General features: G+C 60.7%; 1 protein-coding gene across 1 annotated transcript; it reads left to right on the forward strand.

Annotated features, from left to right (window-relative positions):
- The first annotated feature begins 4,045 nt into the window (after positions 1-4,045).
- MISP (mitotic spindle positioning) lies at positions 4,046-8,190 on the forward strand. The gene is made up of 4 exons (XM_032625529.1): positions 4,046-5,726; positions 6,282-6,412; positions 7,488-7,526; positions 8,101-8,190. The coding sequence occupies exons 1-4, from the start codon at positions 4,046-4,048 to the stop codon at positions 8,188-8,190; spliced, it is 1,941 nt and encodes a 646-aa protein (XP_032481420.1).
- The last annotated feature ends 2,088 nt before the right edge of the window (positions 8,191-10,278 follow it).

A 10,278-nucleotide genomic window follows, 5' to 3' on the forward strand; every position in this document is an offset into this window, starting at 1 on the left:
CCCCCGCCCTGAGAAACAGCAGCTGGTTCGTGGACCAGCCATGTGACCCCGGGCAAGGGACAGAGTCTCTCTGAGCTATGCTGAGAGGTGATGGGAAAGCCAGACGGCAGCTGGAAGGTCTCTGGGTGAGTTCTGGCTGCAACTTTGTGGGCTGGGGGCCCCTGGGGCCCGAGGGGCCGTGCACCATGGGCGTGGTGCCTGCCCTCTACTCTGTGGTGTCGTCTTTCTCCTCCTCCTCTGGACCTTGTTTCTTGAGCCCAGGTGGGGCCTGGGAGGAGGGGGTGCACCTGCTTCACGGGGCGGGGCTCTGTCCCCTGGCAACCTGGGGCAGGGCGGGGCTGGGAGGCCCCTGTGCTGTCCACGGAGTCAGAGCCAGGCTTGGAGGCTGCTGGGGCTCAGAGCCGAGAGGTGAGTCTGGGGAAATGGGGGGCCGGGATGGACGCAAGGCTTGGGCGGGCGGGGGTCCTGAGTGGGGTGGGCTCTTCTTTTGGCACGGGCGTTTGTGTGCCAGCGGCACCATCTGCTCACCGGCGGGGCCTTCAGGGTACAGGGAGGGAGCCCCCAGCCCCACCCTCAGCCCCCTCCAGACTCAGCGGGGTCCCGGGGGCTGGCGGGGGCCTCCCCTCGCTCTGTACCCGCTGGCTGGCTCTGAGGCCAGGTCTGTGCCCTTCCCACGCTGCACCCGCCCAGGGGAGCAGAGGCCCATCCCTGAACTTTGCCAGGTCCCCAGTCTCCACCCGGGGCTTTGGGACCCCAAATCCAAGGGGCCTTGATCTCTGACCCTCTAAGTGAGGGGCCTGACCGGCACCCCCAGGGCCAGAGGCACAGGGGCCCCACTGGTTCTGGGAATTCTGGAGCTTTCTGGGGAGACGCTTAGCACCAGCCAGAGCCCTGCTTGGGGAGGCCTTGGACAGCCTACAACCCTCCCGTGGGATCGGAGGGCTCATAGGAGGGGGGTGGGGCAGTCAGCGTGGGGAGGTTTTCTTCCTCTGGGAGGGCAGCTGGGATCCTGTGGGGCCGGTTCAGAGACTTGGCCCAGTGTCCAGGGGTTGGGCCTCTGCCAGCCAGGGTCCCGGAGACTGTAGCCCCGAGTGACGGAAGAAGCCCAGGAGCCCATCCCTGCTGTGTGGCCTGCCCTGTCTGAGCCCCAGGCCCCTCCAGCAGGCCTTTGCCCAAGGGCAGGAGGCCAGTCGCGGTGATGAGGAAGCAGGTGTGTGGCACCAGGGGCCATAAACCCAGTTTCGGTTTTGGTATCAACAGGGTACAAAGTTGGGGCTGGGGAGGAGCCATCCAGGGGGGCTTCCTGGAGGAGGAGGTGGCGACTACCTGGCTTCAGAACCTGTTGCTCTGTCACTCCCTGGTGTGACCCCTCTCTGGGCCTCGGTCTCCTCTGCTATATGTTGGGGAGAAGAATGGTTCCCCTCGTCACAGGCTCTTATGAGAGGCAAAAAAGCTGCCGGTGTGAGATGCCCGATTACGAGGATCCCACCAGGAGCTGGGAGGCTCTGAGCGCTATTACTACTCATTTGCACAGAGTCCACGAAGCCTCCAAGAGGGTGTTTCTCCCCGAGGGTTTCTCTGCGCCAGGCACCCACTCAGGCCTCCTTGATCCTCCCCACACCTGGTGGTGGGGTCAGCAACGTCCCACTTTACAGACAGGGAGACTGAGGCTTTTTGAGAGGGAATGCCTGCCCCAAGGTCGCTTCGAGATCAGTGGTGGATCCAGGGTATAAATAATAACGTCAGCCACTGCCGTGAAAGCATTTATCGAGCGCCTACTGTATACCAGGGACAGGGTGCCAAGTCTTCATGGCAGCCCCTCGTGGTAGCAGCTGCGTGCTCTGGACTCTACCTACTGTCCAGGTGTGGACACTGAGGTCGGAAGGGAGACTTGCCCAAGGACGTGGGCTAGGGGGACCCCACCCCACTGACCTCAGTGAATCACCCAGAAGGAATGGGCTGAGGAAGGAGCAGTCCCCCACACTGCCCCACCCACAGGCAGACTTGCCACCCTCTGGGCGTGCGGTTCTTTTTCCCGGAATGTGGCTTATAAATCCTGCTGGGTGAGCCTCTGGCCCCGCACTAGGCAAATGATTCTGAGTCAGTCCTGCCACACCTGCCCTCCGAGGGGAGCTGCAGGGCGCGGGCACCAGACCTGCCGTCCAGGGTGGGCTGGGGCTGGAGGGGTGGTCTGGAGGGGCATCCGGGTCTGGGCTAGAATGAGCCCAAACCCTGGGCCCTGAGCACCCAGAGTGAGAGTCAGCCACTGTGTACCTGCTGTGTACCAGAATCCGGGCTGAGGGAGGGGGTGCTCACCTGGCCCACTGGGAGGGAGAGAGGGTCCTGGCTGATGGCTTCAGGTGGGAGGTGACGGGCCTTAAATATAACCTTCTCCCTTCAAAGAGATGTGCACCCCCAGCCACTTTCATCATTGGGACAGAGGCTCTGCCCGCTTGGCTGGGATTTATTACCCAAGCCTGCTTGTTTTTTAATATTGTTTTCTTAATTATAGTCTCAATATTTGAAAGATTGCGTGATACTGCGTTAGGTGTAACATGGTTCCCCAGGATCGACTTCATGTTCAGGGAGGGTCTGCATTTTTCTTTTTAAAACTATGTTTAGCTTTTACAAGCAAGTTGGTGTAAAAATGCAGCGATGGACCCAAAAGCTCTGGTGGCACCAGGGGGCCAAGGCCGGGGGACCATGGTTGCTTGAGGAGTTGAGTTCCTTTCCTCAGCTGTAAAACAGTGGTGCCACACTGTGCCGGGCTGGGTACACACAGGATGATCAGGCCACAGGTTCTGAGGGTGGGGACAATCTGGGGGCGGGGGCGCTCCCTGGAGGAGGTGTCCTGTAGGCTGTAGCTAAGAAGGCTGCAGAGGAACAGAAATAAGGGTCGTTCTGGCACAGGGAGGAGGAAGAGGGTCGACCTTGGGGTCCGGTGCCTGCAGAGTTTGGGGGTTTGGCCTGAGGCCGGATGGCGTTCTTGAGAGCCCTGGGCAGGGTGTGAGGATGCCAGGAGTCACAGAGGCGTGAGAGCAAGGGCCGGGCCTTCACGACGGCTCCTGCAGCTGTGCTCAGAGGGAGCTGGGACTCTTGGGAGGGGGGCTGGGCCCCCTGGAGCACTGGGTCAGGGTATCGCCTGGCCCAGCGGGACAAGGTCCAAGGCGCTCCTTAGCCCAACCTGGCTTTATGGTGCAGAGGAGAAGGATTGTCTGGGATGGGACAAGGTGTCCTGCTGGACAGGTGCAGGAGAGAGAACCAGGGTGTGGGAGTCTGCTCGTCACCACCCCTCTCTGGGTCTCAGTTTCCCCACTTGACATCCCCAAGAGAGGGGCAGGCCCACCGGGCTCATCTGTAAATGTCAGATGGAAAAAATCACAGAAGGAACCTCAGGGTGTGTGTGCCCCGGGAGAGAGGCTTGTCTAGGGGTGGCCCTGGGTCTGGGAGCGGTGAACTGGGTGGAAGGCTTACCCTACAGGGTGTGCAGTGTCTGGCAGAGGAGGTGGGAGGGGTACCTGCAAATGTTAGACACACGGGAGCCGAGTTGTTGGGTCAGTACAGGGGCACCTAGGGATTCAGGTGTGGCTGGATCCAGGAGCTCAAACAAAGTTTTTAGGATGCTGTGTTGGGATTGGGGGTGCTCTTAAGCAAGGTGCGTCCACAAGAGGACACATATGGCCCCCCAACAGCTCTCGGCCTCATCCAACCAGCCTAATAAGCCCAGCGGGAGGAGGGTCCAATTTTCCACGTTAATCGCAAAGTCCCAGGATTTCATGTCATTGGCCAGGTTGCGTCACATGTCCATCCCTGAAGCAATCGCAGAGGCCAAAGGGTGGAATGTTCTGATTGGCAGGGCTGGGTCACCTACCCTTCCCTGGGCCAGTCACAGAGACCACTTGACCAGGACTTTGCCCTTGAAGGGAGTGGGATTGCACCTCCCCCCAGGTGCTCTGACCTGGTGACTGACATGTCTTTCTCTTCCCTCAGTGAGCCCAGATCTTCTCCACCCTGGGATCCTCTGGTGGGCAGAGACCCCAAGAACATGGACCGGGTGACCAGATACCCCATCTTCAGCATCCCCCACTCACCCCGTGTGGCCGGCATCGCCTTCAAAGACGACACCAGCTACTCGTTTGAGCTGGTGGACGTGAGGTCCGTGGCCAGAGGCTGGGGCGAGGATGAGCCAGTGGCATGGCCTGCTGACCACGAGGCCTCTCTGGAAATGGTGCAGACGGGGACATCCCTCAGCCTGCGTGTCTTCTCCGGCCGGCTGGCCCCACAGCTGCCCTGCCCGGAGGACAATGAGATGGAGGTGAAGGCCTACCACCTGGAGGCTGGGGACACCCCGCCCTGGCGGCCACGTGACCTGGAGTGGGAACGCCGGGTGGTCATTCAGGACCAGGTGGTCAGGAAGAGCGGCACGGTGGCCATGCTCCATGGCACCCCTGACCACGGGGAGCCCAGGAGCCCCGGCCGCCCGCAGTCCACGCCCCTGGAGGAGAGCATGATTGACACAGAGCAGATCGACTTCCTGGCAGCCAGGCGGCAGTTCCTGAGCCTGGAGCAGGGGAGCGCTCCACGCGGGGTGGCCCACGCCCGTGCGGGGGTTCCTCGGATCCCACCACCTGGGGCCAGCCAGGCCTCCAAGGCCCTGAACGGGCCACCCCTGGTCAATGGGTATGTCGTCCCAGTCAAGCCTCAGGAGAAGGAGGTGGTCACGGACGAGAAGAGGGTCCACGGTTTGCCCGCCAGGTCTGCTGCCCGAGCCTCGGATGACCCTGGTTCCTGGTCCCAAGATGGGTCCCCGGAACCCGCCAAGGAGACGCCCATTGAGCGGGAGATCCGGCTGGCCCAGAAGCGGGAGGCAGACCTCCGGGAGCAACGGGGGCTGCAACGGGCGGCCAGCCAGCAGGAGCTGCTGGAGATCCCGGCCAGGCCGCTGCTGAGCAAGGCGAGCCTGGCCGCGGCCCCGCGGCCGCACAGGGGGCGCCTGTCGCTCTACGTGCAGCGGGACATTGCTCAGGGGTCGCAGCGCGAGGAGGACCACCGGCGCGAGGGCCTGCAGGTGGGCCGGGTGTCCACATGCGACTGGTTCTCCGAAGGCCCTCAGCCCATTCTCAGGAGAGTCCACAGCTCAGACTCCATCCTCAGCCCGACCCCAGATGCCAGCGCAGCCAGCCCCACACCAGAGGTGAGGAAGGTGAACCGCATCCCACCTGATGCCTACCAGCCATACCTGAGCCCCCGGACGCCCCCGGGAGAATCCCCAGCCTTCCACACCTACCGCAAGCCCAGCGGTCTCTCTGCCGATGAGGCCAGGCCTGTGGGCTCTCCAAAGGCCACAGGGTCTCAGAGGCATCCCTCGGGATCCTCTGCAAAGCCTGCAAGCACAAAGCAGGAGCCTCCCCGGGGACCCCTGTGTGCCAACAGGGGTGTCGTGCGATGGGAGTACTTCCGCCTGCGTCCCCTGAGGTTCGGGGTCCCGGATGAACCTGAGAAAGCTGAGGCCCCCCGAGTTTGGGGCTGGGAGGTGGCTGGGGCCCCGGCGCTGAGGCTACAGAAGTCCCAGTCATCAGAGCTGCTGGAGAGGGAGGTGGAGAGTGTCCTGCGGCGGGAGCGGGAGGTGGCTGACGAGCGGCGGAGCGCTCTGTACCCTGAGGTCTTCTCCCCGCCTCCTGACGAGTGCTGTGACCAAGATTCCAGGAGCTCCTCCAGCGCATCTGGTGAGGCAGGGTCCTGGGAAGGGCTGCTTTGCTCAGAGTCTCAAAAGTTGGAGCAGGGGAGGGTGGCATGAGGAGTGTGAGGGTGCCAGGAGAGGCTGGGGGTTGGGGGGCATCTGGGGGACTTCGTCTACTACCCCGGTTGGCTGGTCTGTCTGCTTAAGCAGTGGCTTTTGGAGAAATAACTTTGCCTTGGGCTCTTTCTTTATGCATTTGGACACTTTGTTGTTAGGTGCATAAAGGTTTGCAGATGTCCTAGCCTCTTGGTCAATTGCTCCTTTTCTGTCAAGGCAAAATACCCCCCGTGTGACTTTTAATGTTTTTCTCCTTGTGTGGTCGGCTCATCTGTGGATCCAGTTTATCCTAACTGGCTATGTTGGCCAGTCTATCAGTTTTTGCAACCCGCTGTCTGCTCTGTCTGTCCATTCACCCATCTCCTTAACTGGTCCAGCCTCTTAGCCAGACTCTGTGTCTCTTGGGCTGGGGTCTGACGAATTTTCTGCCCTCAGGAGACCCTGGGATCCTCCCTGATGCCCTTTCTTTCCTCCCCTACCCCAGGCATCACGGGCAGCTACTCGGTGTCTGAGTCACACTTTTTCACCCCCATCCACCTGCGCTCCGGCCTGGTGTGGACGGCAGAGGCCCCAGCTGAGGAAGTTCCCAGGCAGAGAAAGAAGAATGAGCAGTGGGTGAGTCTCAAGCCCTGCCACGTACTCGGAGGCCTGGACAAGGTCTGACACTCCCCATTAGGGCCAGGGAAGGTCAGGCAAGGCTCAAGCGTGAGCCGGGTTTGACACCTGCCTCCCTCACTGCCCTGCCCGTGACTGTGCGCCTGTGTCCCCCACACGTGTGGTGCACGATGGGTAAACTGGGCCTCCCTTCATGTCTGGGCCACATAAGCAGGGTCCCCACCATGAGGTTGTCCCCCTGAGCCAAAGGCTGAGAGGCAGCTCTGCTTGGAGGAGGAGAGCTGTGGCAATCTATCAAAATCACCCATATTATTTTCATGTGTTTATTACCATCACTGTTATTTCTGATTATTATCCACACCTCATGAGGGATGTCTCAGAGCTCTGCACGCGCTGTGCTTTTAACACCCTGGAGGGATGTTCTGTGGCCCATTCTATGGAGAAAGCTGTAGTCGCCTATGCCCAGGGTCATGCAGTCTGAGCTCCCAAGCCAGGACTTGAACCCAGGCCTGACTCCAAACCCCACATTCATAACCATGAGGCCCTCTCCTCCCCGGGTGGGTATTGTTGACACCATGGAGAATAACACCAACTCCAGCCTCGCCAATCTGGTGCTCAGAGATTGGCCCAGAGGTTTGGGGGCAGAGTGGAGCCCAGGGGCCTGGGTTCAAGTCCCAGCCCTGCAGCTTGCCAGCGGTGTGATGGGCAAGACCCTACTCCTCTCTGACCCTCAGTCTCCTCCTCTGTAAAATGAGCATGATAATAAGAACAGCGCCCTTCCAACCTTAGAGTAGGGCCTGGCCACGGCAGGAGCTCCATAAATGTCAACTGTCTTTATTACGATGACGTTTACAAAGAGAAAACAGTTGCAAATGATGGACCGAGGCTTCACTGAGGAGAGCAGCATGGTGGATGGCTTTGAGTTTGGGGTGATTGGGGGGACCACGGTGGGCAGGGAAGACCTTCCCTTCTGCCCCAAGTGGTGACTGAGGGGGCTGTGCATTGAGTCCAGGGGGGCTCTGGGGTGGGCAGGGCTAGAGGGCCCTGGGGGCTGACATAGGTTCCTTTCCTGTAGTATGCCGGCATCAACCCCACTGACCAAGTCAACTCGGAGGTGAGTGTGCTCCTGGGGGCGAGGACCTGAGCCTTTCCCTCCCACATCTGTGCCCCCTGCCCTATTGCATCAGGGCCCTCAGAAGCCTTTCTCCTGGGTGTGGGGACTTCCCTGGATATCTTCTTGATTGATAGTGTCTGCCTGAGGTGGATTTTTCTGTGACCTGCTTTTGATGCCTGTCATGAGCATAGATTGTGGAAAGAGGTTCCATGTGCCGCCTCTTTACCAGATGGTTTTGGGGCTGACTTGGCCCAAGACAGGGGGGCATTTTCTTTGAGGGAGGCATTTCATCTGAGATGCGTAGAAGGCCAGCTACCTCAGTGGATTTGTGGAATACATTTGTGACCCTCTTTGAGCTGAGTCCAAAATGCCAGACCCGGGCATTTCCCTACTGTGGAGCTCAGCCTGAGTTAACACATTCCTTGGCACTATTACTAAGAGTAGAGGGTCTGGAACAGAGGAGGGGATGGTCCTGCTTTACCCCTGCTCTAGGCCTCTCCTATGGGTTAGCAGCGTGGGGAGCTGTTTTGGGGGCGTTAGGACCCCGATGGGGACTTCGTGCCTCCTCTTGCAGGTCTTGGAGGCCACACGAGTAACCCGCCACAAGAACGCCATGGCGGAGCGCTGGGAAGCCGGGATCTATGCCAGCGAGGATGAGGATTGAGCCTGGGGCCGGGCGCCCACCCCCTGCCCTGCCCTGCCCTGGGCCCTGGGCCCTGGGAACTGCGGACCGTCCTGAGCCCCCGCCTTAGGACATAGGTTCCTCTTTAAATCCAGATCCAAGAACCTCAAATCTCATGCTGCCAAGCCCAAGGGTGGATGCACTTTTGGGCTTGAGGTTTTTCTTTTCCACTTTTCTTTTCCTGCAGAAATCGTTGTGCTTTCTGGGTCAAAAGCTGGGGATGACTCCTTCTGCCCCTATGATGTTGCCAAACGCTCTTGGGTCCGGGGAAGAAGGAGACCAAATCCCCCACCTCCAGATGTAATTGTTCCCGCTAGTCTGAGAGGGGAGACGCTCAGCTCCTTCCTCTGGGACATCCCAATCTAACAGGGGAGACCTGCCCTGCTCCAGCCCTGGGAAACCTCCAGTCTGAGGGCCAGCCCCGGGCAGAGAAAAGGGCTCGACTTGGGGTCTGAAGGGGGCCCTTCTGTCCCCCCATGAAATAAAGCAGCTGCGGGGCCGTCCCCCGCCTGGTGTGGTCGGCCGCCCTGGACCTCTCCCTCCCCCTCTGCCTGCTTCACTTCTCCGGGTGATGTCACTGCCCCCAGGGCTGCTGCTTCCTGCCTCTGCCCCTGCCCCACCCAGGCTGTCCCCCACATCCCTGAGTGTAGTATACAGAAGGTGCTCAAGCAGTGCTCGTTCAGTGAGCAAGTGACCGTCTCAGTTCTCCCACGTGGCCCCATCAGTCATGCTCGGAGCACTTATTAAGCGCTTGCTGAGTCACCAGCCCTTCTGGCTTCAGGGGAAGTTGGAAGGGTCTTTAGTTAGGCTCCGTGTGTGTACCAGGGGCACAACCCCCGCAGAGAAGATCATTGTGGGCAAGGCAAGGCCATGGGCAGCGGACTCAAACCTGGCTCTGCTGCCCCTCCGTGTGGCCAAGGGGCCCCTCCACCTGCCCTGCCTCTGTTTCCCGCCCCCACCCATGGGGATGGTGATGGGACCCCTGGCCTTGACCCCAGAATGACCCCGATGGCAGCCCCCTCCTCCCACCAGCCTGGGCCTCCAGAGGCTAGGAGCAACTGGTGGCACCCAGCCGGCAGGGCCTGTCCCCTCCTGCTGCCCCCGGCCCCTCTCCTCCTTAAAACTCCTTCCCCTGCAGTCGCCGCAGGGAAAACAGCTACAGCTATTCTAAGAGCTGCATCTTGAAAGCGGCCCACGCGGGCCAGGGAGGCTCTGTGGCCTGAAATAGCTGAGGCTGCGGGTCTCCAAGGGTGCCCGGGGCAGGGGTAGCTGAAGTCGAGGGGGGCTGCTTCGGGCAGAACAGGCTATCTGAGGAAGGAGGGCATCTGTCCTCAGGGGGAGCACCTGGGCCCGGCGGCATGCCCCTCGGTGGCCAAGGTCAGCTCTTCTCTCGGGTTCCAGCCCCAGGAACCTAATGTGGGCCCCCGCCCTTCAGGAAAGCATTTTGGGGCTTTAGATACAACCTGCCTGAGTCTCGCCAGGTCCTCCCCCATGTCCCAGCACATCCTCACCCTGGTGTCCATGGGTCGGTCCCCCCGGTCCCCCTGCTCTGAGGATGTGAGTCTCCTGGGGTGACTGGAACAAGTCATCGTGAACAGGGGGCTTAAACCAGCACAGATTGGTTCTCTGACAGTCCTGGAGGTCAGGAGTCCGACTCGGGTCTCCGACGGGGCTAAATCCAGGCGTGGGCAGGGCTGGTCCTTCCGGAGCCTCCAGGGGAGCATCGGTTCCCGCCTTTTCCAGCTTCCAGAGGCGCCGCCTCCCTGGCTCGCGGCCCTGTCCTCCATCCTCACAGCCAGCAGTGCAGCATCTCCCGTCTCTCTCTGCCTCTGACCATCCTGCCTCCCTCTTATAAGGACCCTGGAATGACGCTAGGCCCCCCGGGGAATCCAGGGTCATCCCCGTCTCAGGGGTCTTAACTCAATCCCACCTGCAAAGTCTCCTCTGCCCCATGACACGTCTGCAGTTCCCGGGACCAGGACGGGGATGTCATGGGGCCGTTATTCTGCTGACCAGACACAGAAGGACACACAGTGTGTGGTTCCACTCACAGGGGGGCCCTGGGGGAGT

This window comes from Phocoena sinus, chromosome 3 (genome assembly GCF_008692025.1).
Source record: "Phocoena sinus isolate mPhoSin1 chromosome 3, mPhoSin1.pri, whole genome shotgun sequence".
Taxonomy (NCBI): Eukaryota; Metazoa; Chordata; class Mammalia; order Artiodactyla; family Phocoenidae; genus Phocoena; species Phocoena sinus.